Source organism: Alligator sinensis, unplaced genomic scaffold (genome assembly GCF_000455745.1).
Source record: "Alligator sinensis unplaced genomic scaffold, ASM45574v1 scaffold16_1, whole genome shotgun sequence".
NCBI classification, from domain to species: Eukaryota; Metazoa; Chordata; order Crocodylia; family Alligatoridae; genus Alligator; species Alligator sinensis.
In genome coordinates this window covers 2,348,018-2,364,027 of record NW_005842045.1, presented here as the reverse complement: position 1 = coordinate 2,364,027, position 16,010 = coordinate 2,348,018, and the positions used below count along the sequence as shown (strand labels likewise).

At 42.2% G+C, this 16,010-nt stretch overlaps 1 protein-coding gene across 1 annotated transcript in view; it reads right to left on the bottom strand.

The window, feature by feature from the left end:
- Positions 1 to 468: 468 nt before the first annotated feature.
- Positions 469 to 16,010, bottom strand: part of TMEFF2 (transmembrane protein with EGF like and two follistatin like domains 2) — a gene marked incomplete at its 5' end in the record, with an annotated part of 231,144 nt that continues 215,602 nt past the window's right edge. Inside the window, 3 exons of the mRNA XM_025203124.1 lie at positions 469 to 845; positions 12,182 to 12,340; positions 13,808 to 13,931. Coding sequence (XP_025058909.1) covers positions 749 to 845; positions 12,182 to 12,340; positions 13,808 to 13,931 — 380 coding nt within the window. The remainder of the gene's footprint in view (positions 846 to 12,181; positions 12,341 to 13,807; positions 13,932 to 16,010) is intronic.

Genomic DNA, 16,010 nt, shown 5'->3' with positions numbered 1-16,010 from the left:
TGGGCTGGGGGGTGCTCAGCATGTGGCAGTGAGAGGTCAGGCTCTGGGCATGAGGCTTGTCCATCCTCATGGACAGATGGGTGAGCTGTGGCACCTGGTGCCAGGATCAGTGTCCTGGAGACACAGCCGGCTCCAGCCCTTCCAAAGTGGGCTGATATCGTAGTAGCATTAGTGTGTGACTACTTGCAATACATTCTAACTTTTAACAGGGCACGATAATGCTCGCTTTAATCTCAGATAATAACTATGCTATGCCTGTGTGACAAGGCTCATACCCTTCACTTTTCTCACACCCATACTTTTGCTTGATCCTAGAACCACTCTACCCACTGGATCCAGCAGTAACAGAATTGCCGCTAGAACTGGAATAAGAAAAGGATATGTTAGTGTCCATTATTAGGACCCAAAGACTATACACAGCTATGAGATACAGCACATTTAAGAAAGCCAGTATTTTTTCTCATCAATGAGTATTTATTATATATAACAAATACATGAAAAAGAAAAACTATATTGTGTGATATAAATAGTTTATTTACATTACAGAAAAACATCAAGACAATGTATACTATTTCAAATATATCCATACATAATCAAATATAGCTGTAGTACATGTTCTCATTGGTGTAGATTACCACAAATGCAAGGCAACATGTGTAGATCTTGTCTTAATCTTTTGTCTATAATACTGTATTTTGTAGTCCAAGCTCTCTGCAGTTAATTTTGCCATTGTGGAAACATGCGGTCTTTAAATTAACCTGGTCGATGCTCTTGTTGTGTTGTCTGAACTGTAGTGCCCTGTGTTTTGCTTCTGTCTGTGGATTCTGTTGCTTCTGGGACATTTTCTGAAAGAAAGGCAAAAAACCCACATAAACAGTCAAATTTAGCAAGGTATTTGCTTAACGCAATGGCTTGGGAGATTATGTGAAGATGGGAAGCTGAGGGGAATTGGGTCTCTCTCACCGTCATTAGATCATCCTCCCCAATAGGGTGAAAAATAGACTCAGATAATGTAAGGACATTCTTCCTCCCTTGGGTAACCACTGAAAAACACCAGCTTTTACGCCCCGAACCATTCTAAGAGAGCACTCAACTTCTGTGTGCCAGCACTATAAAGTAGTTAATGCCCTCACATATTAATTCTCAATACAATTATTTTCAGCAAGCAGCCAAAGATGACAGACTAGGGAAGATCCCACACATATTTACCAGATACCATAATTCCCTGAAACATCTTTTTTTTCTGTGAAGCACTGGGCAGATGAGAGGAGGAAATATTCTATGATATGACTTATGAAAAGCTATGCAATCACAGTTCCTAGAAGTGTCCATGAAAATAGCTAATGTACTTAAGGATTCCTGTACAACACAACATTCCTTCACTACAGTGTTTAGTCAAGAAAGACACTCCCTGCAGATGCTCAAGTATTATTTGGATGCCAGTCATAGCAAAATTCTTATACCACATCAAGGCTATGCACCGCTCGGCGGAAGTTATTTCAGAGTATGAATCAACTTTTAACTACAAGCAGTATTGGCTTTAGGGCTATTCAAAATAATTTTTCACCAATAGAAAGATGACTTTCTGCACTGTCTTGCATACAACACACCCTCAAATAAGATACACACCATGTTTTTTTGGAAGGCAGAATGTAGAAAAAAAGATTTTTTCCAGAGTTATAGCTAACTGTGGCAGAGTAAGTCCTTCTGGAAAAACCGAGTGTCCAGGAAGTGTCGCATTCCAGAGACAGTCTGGGTGAAGCAGAAGGAACGTCCCAGTGTGGCAGACCAGCAAAAAGACTAGGCCCTAGACCCTTGCAAGGACAGTAGCAAGCCTGTTACTTCTTTACTGTACATAGTTCTTTACAAAAGTTCCTGTAAAAAATAAAGGGTGCATCTACACGTGTTGCTATGGCAATATTGTTACTGTGCCGTGATTTAGTACTTCCTTTTGGAAGTGTCTGCCTGCTCTATTCCACCCTGCTTCTGTTCCAGTAAAGAAAAATAAGCTTTCCTACTTAGGACACATGCCCCACTTTTGAAGGCTGATTTTTCGGAGGAAAGGTGATGTGAGTAAAATACAGTAGCATTTCTCATCTCCTCCCACAAAAAGAAAAAAAAGGCACCTTCAGACAGAGATTAAACAAGGGACATTTCAGTCCCAAAATGAAGGTCTCAGAAAATTATATGTAACTGACAGTGGGTGCGTCTACACTTGCACATTTACTGCGCAGTAACTGAAAAATTACTGCGCCAATTGCAGGCAGCATCTACACGTACACACCTGTACTGCACAGTAAATATGGCAACTTATGCCAACTTGGCATCATGTAGATATCAAATTTACACCCGATTAGTTACTGTTCCATAACGCACGTATAGACGCCTTACTGCACAGTAACCATGTGCATGGACTGACTTGGGACTAACTTTACTCCCAAGTCAGTCCACACACAGCATTACCACGCTTTAATGCCTGCATGTGTAGCTGCTGGCCTAAATACATTTACTGTGCAGTAAATTACTGTACAGTAAATTTACTGCACTGTAAATGCACATGTAGACACGCCCAGCAAGGAGTTATAATAGAATCTGTTGCACAAAATTAACCACAACATGAATTAACCATAAAAATAACCACAACTGCAATAGCCTCTGAAAATATATGTTCTCTGCATTTTAGGTATTAACAGAAAAATGGCGATCTGTAAAAAGACAACCAGAAACAGAAAATCTTTGAAATCTTTACTCAGGTTAACCTAGGGAGTAATGGCAGAGCATAAAGCAAAATGTTTCTTTTATAACTCTGGCCTGATTTCCCCCCTCATCCTTAATGTAACAAACTTTCTCATCTAAGGACCATTTTGTCTTGTCTTCTGGAATGCAACAGCAACACAGGAAGGATGCAGAGATCCTCCAAGCGCACTTACAATTTCTTCTACATTATAAGCATAATGGCCCTCTTCGTCAAAGTAGCTTTATAAAGAGAATTATTTACAATACTCAAGAGACCATACTGACATGGAAAGGCCCCATTGTATTTCCTTGCTTTACTGTTCCATGCAGGCTTAGACCACATTCTGAGCTCATTTACAATCCCTGAAATCCCATTGATTATACATGCGAGGACAACATGACCCTTGCTCTGTTACACTGATAATTTATATAATGTTTGCCTTTCAAATCTGCTGCAAAAAGTGCCATGGAAGCAAAATACAATGGAAAAACATTTTACTACCAGCTTAAAATCACAATGTAAGAGGAAATATATATTTTTTCTCTTTAAGCAGACATTAGGCCCCATCCTGGAAATGCTATATTTTCATGGACAGAAAAGCAACGCCAGATGGATTTTTAAGAGCTTCTCAAGTCAGAAAGTATGATTACATAGTTGTTTGACAAAACAAGGGTGAGCTTGTCCTGACAAGGTCTCATTTGGAAGTTTAATGGGACTACTCCAATTGAGAGCAAAGGCTGCATAATTATGCTCTTAATTTTGCTTAGCTCATGAAGGCTGAGTGGTAGGCCATCTTCATTATAATGGGAAATTTAAGTGTCTGTCTATGGGGTTACCAGAAGATGTGGCATAACTTTCATTCTGAAACTATGCAGATTTTGCCTGGCATGTGATTTCATGACAAACTCAGTATTTAGAGGCTGGAGGTGTTAAAGTCAGCAGGCCCAGATGATCTTCATCCAAGGGTGCTGAAGGAATTGGCCAGTGTCATAGTAGAAGCACTGGCATGACTGTTTGAGCACTCATGGCGCTCAGGACAAGTCCCAGAGGACTGGAAAAGGTCCAGTGTGGTCCCTATTTTCAAGAAGGGGAAGAAGGAGGATCTGGGTAACTATAGGCTGGTTAGTCTCACCTCTATCCTTGGGAAAACTTTGGAAAAAATTATTAAGGATCACATTTGTGGGAGTCCAGCAGGAAAAATAATGCTGAAGGGCAATCAGCATGGGTTCACAGCAGGTAGATCCTGCCTGACTAATCTTGGTTTTTTTTACAACCAGGTCACAAAAAGCTTAGACACAGTGGTCAAGGTTGATCTCATTTACTTGGATTTTTAAAAGGCCTTTGATACAGTGTCTTATCCCATTCTCATAAATAAACTAAGCGGCTGTGACGTAGATGATTATATGGTCAGGGGGTAGCGAATTGGCTTAAGGAATGCACCTAGAGAGTTGTGGTGGCTGGGTTGGTATCCATCTGGAAAGATGTGGTGGGCAGTGGGGTCCCCCACGATTCAGTCCTTGGGCCATTGTTTTTCAATATCTTCATCAGTGACCTGGATGAGGGCATGGAGAGCACTCTGTCCAAATTCACGAATGACACCAAATTATGGGGCAAAGTAAACACACTAGTGGGCAGGGAACGGATTCAGGCAGATTTGGACAGGGTGGAAAAGTGGGCAGAACAGATTAGGATGCAGTTTAACAAACATAAGTGTAAAGTACTGAACCTTGGGAGAAGGAATCGCCAACATGCTTACAAACTGGGAGATGACTTCCTAAGCAGCACAGCAGCAGAAAGTGATCTCGGAGTTATAGCTGACTTCAAGATGAACATGAGTCATCGATGTGACAAAGTGATCAGTAAAGCTAACCACACTCTATCATGCATTAGCAGGTGCATCACGAACAGGTCTAGGGAGGTGTTACTTCCCCTCTATGCGGCATTGGTAAGGCCGCAGCTGGAGTACTGCATTCCGTTTTGGGCACCACACTTCAAGATGGATGTGGAAAACCTTGAGAGGGTCCAGAGGAGGGCTACTCGGATGGTTAAGGGCCTGCAGATGAGGTCCTATGAGGACATATTGAGGGACCCGAATCTCTTCAGCCTCTGCAAGAGAAGCCTGAGAGGGGATCTAGTGGCTGTCTACAAATTTGTTGGGGAGGACAGCAAGAAATAGGAGATGCTCTGTTTACCAGGGCACCCCTTGGAGTTACTAGAAACAACAGCCACAAACTGACAGAGAGCAGATTTAGATTAGACATCAGGAAGAACTTCTTTATGGTAAGGGTTACCAGAATCTGGGATGGGCTTCCAAGAGAGGTGGTGCTCTCTCCTACCGTAGAGGTCTTTAAGAGGAGACTGGACAAGCACCTGGCTGGGGTCACTTGACCCCAGCGCTCTTTCCTGCCCAGGGCAGGGGGTCGGACTCGATGATCTAATAAGCTCCCTTCTGACCCTAAACATATATGAAATCTATGAAATTTACTTCTTGTTCATAAAATGGTGTGTAGACCTTATGTGTGAATCAAGGTACTATAACAAACACAGAATGATTCACAGAATGACGTGTCGCGTGCATACTGGCCACTTCATATCTCAGACTGCTCCTGTTCCTTTGACTGCTGAACAAGAGAGCTGGCAACACAGGACCTTCTGGCATGCCACAAAAGAAAGAATAAAACACTAAAAGATGAGAATAATAGGGGTTTCCAAAATTCTTAGCAAATCCAAAACAATGCTTATTTGACTACTGGCAAGAGAAGGCCATCAATTAACAAAATTAGTGCAATGCCCATACCTATATCTAAATGTGACCTGTAAATTGTCACTGAACAAAAGAAAAGAGGTGGAGATCCATTTTCAAATCTGGATGCATAAAAACCCATTCTAAGTGCCTAGGTACTGAACAGACATTTAGGTAGCTAAAAATATATTATGTAGCTTTAGGCCTCTACACTTGAAAACTGGATCCTTACATCATAACTAATAAGCACAGTTAGGAATATTTTCAGGGTACTGCAGAGATGCAGGTTAGGTATGTGCTGGCATTAAGTAGTGGCAGCAATACCTGTATTTCTACATTTAGCTTAGAATTGCTGTAACTGTAGTAACGTGGGGAGAGAAAACATCAGTCCTAAGGTGCTCTAACAGTGAAGAAAGAACATACAATTTCAAAGTTGGGTTCAAAGGGTTTGATTTAGTTGGGTGAATGGTAGGCATATATTTAGATGAGTGGCACTGGTGGGGTAATAGAAGTGGACAAAAGGAGTGTTATCCGGTGAACCCAAGACATCTCAGCTCAGCAGAATAAATGTAGACAATAGGCTGGAGACAAATTGGTTGGATGCAGTGGGACTTCCTTCTAAAAGGTTCCTCTGCAATGAATTCACATAATGATGATGAAGCCATTACATCCAAGGTCAAAATGATTGAACTGAAATGTAGACATTATTATTATTAAGTGACTTGTTGGAAGGACAATTTATATATTGTGATTTTCTAATATTCTACTCTTGCTAGTTATTTGTTGATAGGAACAAAATTATGTTAAAAAGGATCCTTTTTTTTACATAGAGGTCCCACTATCAAATTGCTTTAGTACTTCCATTGCTCAAACAAGTTATAAAGTTATAATCAGGGATCCTGGTTTTTTCTGTTAACAAAAAAAATCACAATTTTTCCATGCAAATTCTCTGATTAACAACCTCCAAATCCTCATTTTTCTGTGATTAAAATGAAATGCTACTATATACATATGTATCAGTTGAACACAATGTTTTATTGATATATTTACAATTTTAAAGCACTTTGGAAGCTTACCAGTGCCTCAATCACTATAATAAAATAAATTCTAAATACCTAGAAAAGTTAGCATTTGGTTTCGGGTTTTTTAACCATGGAAAATCAGAGCTCCCCGACCCCTTCACTCACCAGGATGTGGGTCCAGCTGCAGCTATCCCCCCCCCCGCTTTGTGATGCTGAGCAGCCCTGATATGCCAGTGCCGTGCCCATACCATTGCCCCTCACTCTGGACTCTCAGTCCCCGCCTGCCCCCCAGCCCTGCTTGTGCCCCTCACTCCCCACCCACAGTCCCCCCACTCTCCACCCAAAGCTTCCTGGCCCCCAACCCTGCCAGAGGGGGCCCCAGCTGCCAGCCCCCTGTACCCCTGAAGCAGCACCCAAACCTGGGCATGCTGCAGCGGAATAGGGTGTGGAGCCCGGTTCCTCTTCCTCCATGAGTGGAACAGCCAGAGTAGAGCCCATGGGGGGGATGGATGTGGGCTGCCTGCTGTGGGCTTGGGCTCCCCACCCTGCTGCCCTCCCCCTGGACCTTCCACAGCCCAGCGGGTAAGAGCTGGTGCAACACAGCAGAGCACAGCGAGGAAGATGGATGCCACCACTATGAGCCTCATGCTGCCATGGCGAAGTACCCCATACCCACCTGGCAAGAGCAGGGGGTGGCAGTGTGGAGTTGAGCCCCTTGCTGCTGCTGGGTGGGCAAGGGGCACTTTGCCAGGGCAGTGTGGGGCTCATGGCATTGATCTTCCCTGTCCTGCTCTGCCAGATCTTGCCCACTGGGCTGCAGAGGCCCTGGGGGTGACTCTGGACATGTAGCTGAACAGGGCACCAGGGTGGGGAAGAGCCCAAGTCCACAGCAGGCAGCCTGCACCCACCCTGCACACAAATCTGGGGGACATGTGCCCAACATGTTCCCCTGGGAGTGCATGCGGCGGTGGTGAGCCAGCCACCCCGCTGATGAGCCGTCTGCCGCCCCATCCTGCTCTCTGTACAGGCCCCATGGCCACGCATTCTGGCCCTGGGCACAAGCCCCATTCACTGCCCCACCTGGGCAGCAGCCCCCCCCCCCCCCCCCCCCCCCCCCCGGCAACTTACCTGTGGAGAGCTGCTTTCCATGCTGCTTGGTGGTCATGTGCATGTATACGTGCACACATGCACATGGTGTCCCCTCCCTGACTACCCTCATTCTGCTCCCCCCAACACTGTTTCTTGCATTTTTCTCTTTTAAAGAGAAAATTCATATTTTTCTCCTTAAAATGAGAAAATTCTAAGCAGCACAGCAGCAGAAAGTGATCTCGGAGTCACAGTTGACTTCAAGATGAACATGAGTCGTCAATGTGACAAAGTGATCAGTAAAGCTAACCACACTCTATGCCACATTTTCCCATTGTGAATGGAAAACATGGATCCCTGATTATAATGCAATGTGGAATCCAAGTGTATGACATATATAAAGTGTGTCTTAAGAGGCATGTCAATACCTTATAATAGGGCTGTCCAGCTGGCAGGCCGCAGACCCTGGTGGTCAACTCTCTTGCTGCTGTGTGGTAAAGAACGGGCTGGGGGTCCGCATGTTGCCTGCACTGCTCATGTGGCAAAGAGGGGATGCATGCTGCTGGTGCACCTCCTAGAAGGGCCCTCCCCACAGCATACAGACTGCAAAGTGTGTAGCCTGGAGGCTGCACGTGATACTGCATATGGCCCCCAACTGTACCAAAGTTGGACAGTCCTTTCTTATAACGTTTTTTATACTCAATGACCAGCTACGGTTGAGCAGAGGTTCTCCAGGATCCTTAACTCCAGCCAAGATTTGTGATAGTTTGAATGGAAGACCTATACTTATTTATGAACATGGCTGTTAAAACAATGTAAATGAGGAACTAGAACATAGGCCTTCCTTTTAGCTGACTGGACACACTGGAAGACTTAAGTCACTCATGGTACAATTCACAAACAGGTAAGGCACATTATCCAATCATTTCAAATACATTTTAAGTTTAAGTACCTTACTCTGAGCTCAGACCTGTCCTTGTGGCTCATTGTTACTCCTTCCTTCAGTTGGATTTGAGGGCACTTTGTACTTGCAGGAATGGGCATCTGTGCTTTAGAAAGCACCACATACGTTTGTGGTACAGAATGATTTTTATATTAACAATTAGCAAAAAGAAGAGATAAAGATGATGATAAATAAGAATAGTGATGCTTAAATGGCACAAGTGCTATTTTGGATATTGAGAGCCAAATCCTCTACTACTCCAAATTGATGAAGCTGAACTGACATTATCAGCAGAATATTTGGCCGCAAGCAAGTCTAAATCATTCAAGTTTAGTTATATTTTTATACCATTGGAATGGCCTGGGATTCAGCTGGATACACTCAAATTTTCTAAATCATACTAGTGCAAAACATGAAGTTCCATGCAGGTTTGTAACCAGAACACTTTGAAGTTGTGAATACAGGCCCTTTTTCTTCAGACACTGAAGTTCTTGTTTTAGTTTAGAAAATGTAACTCCAACTTTTATGTTAGGTTACAACAGGGGTGGGCAAAATATGGCCTGTGGGCTGCATCTGGCTTACCAGGCCATTCTATCTGGCCCATGGGGCCCCTAAAAAATTTAGAAAATGAATATTTATCTGCTCTTGCCTGCCTGTCACAGATGACAGGAGCCAGGGGCAGTAGGACCCTGGGGAAGCTGGTAGCAGGACTAAGCAGCTCAGCAGCAAGGCTTGCCCAGCCCCGCCCCCTGCAACTGGAAGCCTCTGCCTGGAAGAGACTTCTGGCCTGGGACTGTGGGGCTGTTCACCGTCTCCCTCTACCACAGAGGGAAACTCAGACAAGAGTATCCAGCTGAACTCCCCACTGCCTGTAGCTGCCATTTCTCCACTTTCCTGCCTGCTGCTGGCCGCTCCAGGACCATGTAGCTCCTGGCTCCATTACCGGACTGCGGGAGCACGGGGCCTGTGCTGGTACCCCTGGACCAGGAGCAGGAGGGTGTGTGTGTGTACAGGGAGGGAGGGACAGTGTGTGTGTGTGTTTGTAGGATAAGTCCCACATGCACACCCCACCATACACATTCACCCACACTGCCTATCGCACTGCCATATACACAAACCCCCATACCTACACCCCCTCATACACTCCCGCCAACCTCCCCCAACACACTGCCCCACCACAAACCTATACCTGCCCCCCCATGCCCCCACCCCCCCACAATATACAAGTGTAAGACTTCTTTTTAAGTTATTATACAATCACCTCTATGTACACTACACAAACACATATAAATCAGGACAAAAAGATTTTTTGATATTAAATTAAGGAACGCTGTAGATGTTCACTTTTTAGAATATAATTTGGTATTTTTCTGGTTCTGAGATGGCAGAACCCCTTGATAAAAAGAGTACTTTCAGGGCCCAGGGGGGGTCGTCTGGTGGCAATGGTCAGGGGTTAGGGGGTGGGACTTCCTATCACAAGATGGTGACCATGGGGCGGGGCACCTGTCAAGGGGGTGGGCTACCCGTGTGGCCCTTGACAGCTTATCGAAACTCGGTAAGCACCCCTCCGCCCAAAATAATTACCTGCCCCTGTGTTAGAAGAATATTTTGTTATTATGAGGCAAAATAATGCCTGGAGCCTTTGTTGGAAGGGTGGCATATAAATCCAATAAATAAATAAATACATAAACACATGCATTATGCAGATTAGAAAGTGTAAGGAAAAGATAACATCTGTTTAAAATATCAGTGGGGTATGGTAGCTACACTGCAGTACCATAAAACCTAGAGTAATTCTGTTATGTAGCAAGGATTCATATAAAGCATATCGTTTCCTCTTTTCATTCACTATACCCTGCTTTATTGCCTGTAGTTGACAAAACTAGAGTTATTTGAAGAAAATGATGTAGAGCATTTTTCAATCTATCCATTACTTTTCCATTTCCTTTTTTAATATACACTGTATGTTTGGTTGTTTGAATTATCTCCATGTTCTCTGAAAGCCACTTCAATATAATCCATTGCCTCTTCTGGCATGTACTGTTGAGGGTAAACTTGATGGACTCAACTTGGCCAGAAAGTAGCTCAGAGCCCCAGCAGATGATTTTGTTTTATGCCTTTAGGCCAGTGGAAGATTTATGAATCATTTTTTTGTCTCTTTCTAGGAGCAAATGCTGCACTTGTCTGCTAACCAGAGAATGCAACACAGATAGTGAGATATATTAGAGGTTTTATTTTCTATGGAGGTATGATATCTGGTTTTTATTTTCTTGTCTTTTTAAGAGGAATTTATTTCTAAACAATGTGATTTATTGGTAGAGCTGTGAAGGGGCTGAATGAGTTTCACCTTGTGATTTCTGAGAAAAGCCTGGAGAAGCTTGGAAGCTAGAGCTCACTCTGAACCCTTCCAGAACTAATAAAAGTGGTTCAGTGACAGAGTACAGTAGCACTTGTAGGAATGAAAGGAACTGCATTTTCCCCCCTCCACCACCTATGGGGGACAGTTTCCACGCTAATAAACCCTTCCTTTTTATTTACCAAAAATACTTGGTACGCTTAGATATTTTTCTAGGCCTCCATCCAACACAGAACTTAACAGAAGTGCATAATTTTAAGCACATGAACAGTCTTATTGATAAAAATAATTTCAGTAGGAGCATGTGGCCCTTTTCAGGGGGCTTAGGCCAAACTGTGGACATGTAGCTAAAGCAAAAGCCACCAGACCTGTTTTAGAGTGACCACAAAGTGAACCCTTGCCGATGTTACAACTGCTACATTCAACAAAATGTTCAAAATAATTAACCTGTCCAGCTGAAGAAATAATATCCTCAATTTAGATGAAGCGAAACATCTAGCAGGAAGCAGCTTGCAAGAAGTCCTTGATGTGTATAATTGAAACACAGCACTTTGTAGTTGTAGCATAATAATTTAGCATAAATAGTGACTGCTGTTACCCAGTGTATCAGATATAGTCTGTGGTATAATAAGTACACTTTTGGTAGAAAAACAAAAAAGCAGTTTTGTTAGATAAGACCATAAAATGAGGAGAAAGAAAACAGGACAGCATTAAGAAGAAATCCTCTGTTCAGTTTCACAGGGACATAAATCCTAGCTAATTGACACCTGCAATAACCATAGAAGCACGGGCTGTGTCAGGCTCCCAGGGTCTCAGTAAGAGGAAAAAAAACCTGAATTAGCCAATCAAGCATGCTTGTTAGAGGTAAGGGGCTTGATCAGAAGAAAATTTAGAGGGAACACAGGAAGTCCCAGCATACTAAAGTGCTTAGCTGGATTGAGGATATAGTCATGGGCTCTTAAGAAATATATGTGCAAGTTGAATTAGCTTTAAAGTGACTGTTGCACCAGTTGCCTCATTTATATTCTGCTTATTTATATAAACAATATTTTGTCCAAGCAACTGAATATGGCATATGAAAATTCATTTGCCGTATGTGCTGGGGCCCCACAGTCTGATTAAACTGGTACAGAACATACAGTCATAATAATAAATCAGCACAATTCTTTTCTTTAGTTCAATGAATTAAATAGGCTTTGTTATCAGCATCACTGTAGTAACCAATGTAATCAATGAATATAGTAAGTAAAAACAAAAGTAATTTTCTTTATATTGTAAAAGAATAGATACTGACCTTGTAATACAAAGGACTACAACACAGATGATAGCAATCTGGATAGTCCCAATCACAGCTGCTATTAAGACATACTGAAATCGTACTGGACCTGGAACCACATATAAAACGCTGTAGTCTTTTTTTTCACAGTGTTGTCCAGTGTAGCCCGCATCACATCTGGAATAAAAGATGTTTACCCAGTAACTTATAGTTCTATGTCAATTTTAGAAAGGGCCTGGACTATACTTCAGAATAGATTTTAAGATGTAAATGCTTAATTGATTTGTTGGCTTAGATCCTTAATAAGTACATTAGTGAAGATACTGTGCTGTAGATCTAAGTGTTGGCCCTTACTTCAATGATGCTCTAACCTGCTAATGGCACCAGGTACCTTAGTGAAGCCTGAGATCATGCGGGTCAAGGGGAACCCAATCCAGTCCTGGTGTCAGCAAGTTAGCAAGAGGGAAAAGTAGTACCCCGACCTTTCCAGATGTTTAAAGGATTGGGTTTATATTCTGCAATCCAAACTCAGTTTAGAACTCCTTGAGCATTGGGATAATAATCTATTTAGTGTCACACACAGCCCATGAATTGTACTTCTCCATTTATGGGGAAAAGAGACATACAGCTCTAGACTCTTATGCAGCTTACTCAGTAAACAAGTAAAGAGCAATCATTCTAGGCTCCATGTGCAATGCAATTGGGTGGCTCTACAAATGGAGACATACGGCATCTCCCCACAAGCAAGAATGTACATTTCCCTGGGGACAACTAGCAGCAGCACGTATTTGTGTCGCTGCTAGTTGTCCCTAGGCATGCTGTTGTACGTGCACTCTGGTGTGCAGCAAATTGCCCTAAGCAGCATAGGAGAGGCTGGAGCCAGCACCTGGGCTGACCCCAGCATCCTGTCCTGGGGTCCTCCCAGGGCAGCAGCAGCAGTGATCCAGGTGCATGGAGCCTGGCTGGCAGCCAGAGCATGGCTCTGGCTGGCCAGGCTCCAATTTTGGGCAGTGCATTCTGCAGCCATGTGCACCATGCTGCTTTTTTCTGGCACAAATTTTAACACTGAAATCTCCCAGTGTCAAAATAAACCACTGCACTGCAAATTAGCAATGTGGCAAATGTGTGTATGTGCAGCATGTGCAGTTTGAGGCGCTGCAGCTGGGTTTGTGGCACCGCAAACCTGCGTGTGTGCACCCATGCGGATGTGCCCATAATGTACAATTTTGTCCTGCCTTCTTTATTCTGCAGAAAGGATTATCCTGCATAAGTAGCCCTCTTTATCCTGCAGAAATCCTTCCTTGTCAGTGCACTATCTTGCTACAAGTCCAGCAATAACACCCATTGGATACCGTTGCTCTTGTTGGTGCATTTTTTAGAAATATTTAAACATTAGGCCACTGAATTGAATGTTTTTGAAGGTTGTTGAATGCTTTTATAATCAATTAACGTTGTGAATAATTCAGTACAGACAGTTCTGCTACATAAATTGGGACCTTGTTGCATAATTTAGGTCTAACGTAATTCACAGTACAAGGGGCCTTAGCTAGAATTTATTTTTCTTACTGCATCTAGATTATGCATATTAACAAGTCTGCCTCCTCTGCTTATTTATCATCAACTGTTCAGTAACGAGAGTGTTACCTGCAAGAAGGTTCCAGCATATTGGTAGAGTGCTCACACTTCCCATGCATGCAGAAGCCGTTATAGTGTTCTGGACAAGGGATGTAGATCCCTCTGGCACTTTCTTCCAATTTATTTGCATTCTCTGTGAACACAGGTGAAAAGAACATTAACCTGAAAATGCATTGTGAGGTGAAGTGAGAAGAAACAGTGTGTTAAGAGCTCAATGTAAAATATAGAAAAAATTCAAAAGAGCAAGATGTGAAAGATTCTGATTTATGCGTAAAAAAAAGAACTATGGGAATGATTTTCATCTTAAAACAGGTACTTAATCAGAAATATTAGATAGGAATAAAATATAGATACAGGGCTTTGTCAGCTGTTTTGCTGTTCTTTTGCATACATAATTCCTAATAAGTTCTTGCAGTAAGACTCAATTTTACTATTAAAAAATAATAATACAGCCCAATGATAAGATATCCCAAGGAAAATGTCTAAGACGTTTAATCATTTTGTTTTTTTTTTTAAACCTCTTTCCAAGACTCCTCCAGAGATAGGAAGAATCTGGCTTTCCAGAAAAAGTATTGTATTAAGCAGGGCTGTACATTCAGTGTAAGGAAAGATAGTTTTGTTATTAAAGCACTGGCATATGTTTCTGGAAATTTGGATTTATATTCCCAACTCTGACACCAACCTCCCATGTGAAACTTGGCATGTCACTTGCTGACTCTGTGCCTCAGATTCCATGTATGCAAAATGGGGTATCAATCCCTATCATCACTCCCTATGAGGTGTTCTGCCACTAATTTGTTTAATGCTTGTAGAGTGCCTGGAGATCCTTGGATGTGAAGTGATGCATCATTATATATTATCTCACAGTATGCACATGTATTTTTCCAGCAGCATTAAATGGGCACTGAGCATGTGAATCGAAGAAAATATTTATCCCTATGTAGTAAGTAAATTGAAGGCTCAGAATGATATTTAGGTTTAAATGGATCTATGTTTAACAGTTACATAATGTGTTGAAATGCCTAAGTACCATCTGCAATATCCTCACGTTCATTTTGTAGAACATCAAGTTGTTAATTACCCTTGATAAGTACATTCAAAGCCCTCCTATCTGGGTTAGGGATTGTGCAGCCTACTTCACAGGTTTTTTTGCTTAGTCTTGGTTCTGTGGAGTGTGTCAGACTGTCTGTCCCTATAATGGGTGTGAAGAGGGAGAGTGCACAGTGCATCTTCTCCCAGTGCTCCCCATGCAAATGCCAGACACAATCACAGTCTTTACAGGAGGTTGAGACCACTGCCTGTTTTGCTTTAGGCCCAACGAGACCGGACAGCAAAGGGACAAATCACTCCAAAGGGGCAGGAGAACAGCTCAATCCCAGGGTTTTGTTATAGGGTAGGTGAACCTGAGTCAGCAGAAAGGAGGAAGGTGCTGCAACATGTTGAAAATGGTGGCAATTTTTCCCTCCAAAACTCATTGGGCTTCTTGTAGCTGAAAAACAGCAGGTTGTCAAAACCAAAACTGTGGAAAGGATGAGTTTTGATACAGTCCTACTTTGAAAACACCTTGGAAAAAGTTTTGAACTTGGCTTAACAGTTCCATTTGTTTTTAAACTCAAAAACAGCTTTTTTAGGTTGAAATTTAAGTGAACTTATAAGGTTTTAATTAAACATTTCCAAATTATCAAAACAAACTGGTGATTTACATAATTGTTTTATTGGTTTTTCATCATCTCAAGACAGAAGAAGTATTTTGAAATATCAAAAATACTCACAGGATAGGAAAATAATTTCCTGCTCAGTTCTAAGAATAAACAATTAGCAGGGTGAACATGCTTTCCAATGCACAGTCTGGCCTCTTAGCAAACAAATCAGTCCAATTTCTTTCTTTCTGTATCTTTCTGTTTTCAAATGTCATATTGTTCCATTTTTTCCAGTTCCATTCTGATCTATGATAATATAATTTCCAAAGATATTTAAAAATACTTTGCTAGTATTTCTACTACTATTTTTGCTATTAAAGGTGAATAAAGAAAAATATATTTTTTCATGACAGACATCCGATATAATGTGATGCTAAGAGAAATAAATTGAAGCAATGGCACAAAGTCTATGGGTTGACAAGAGGTAAAGCATTGCTGGACCTGGTACTGGCGAAAGGGGATGACATAGTCAGTGACCTAAGAATCAGTGGAAAACTGGGTGATAGTGACCA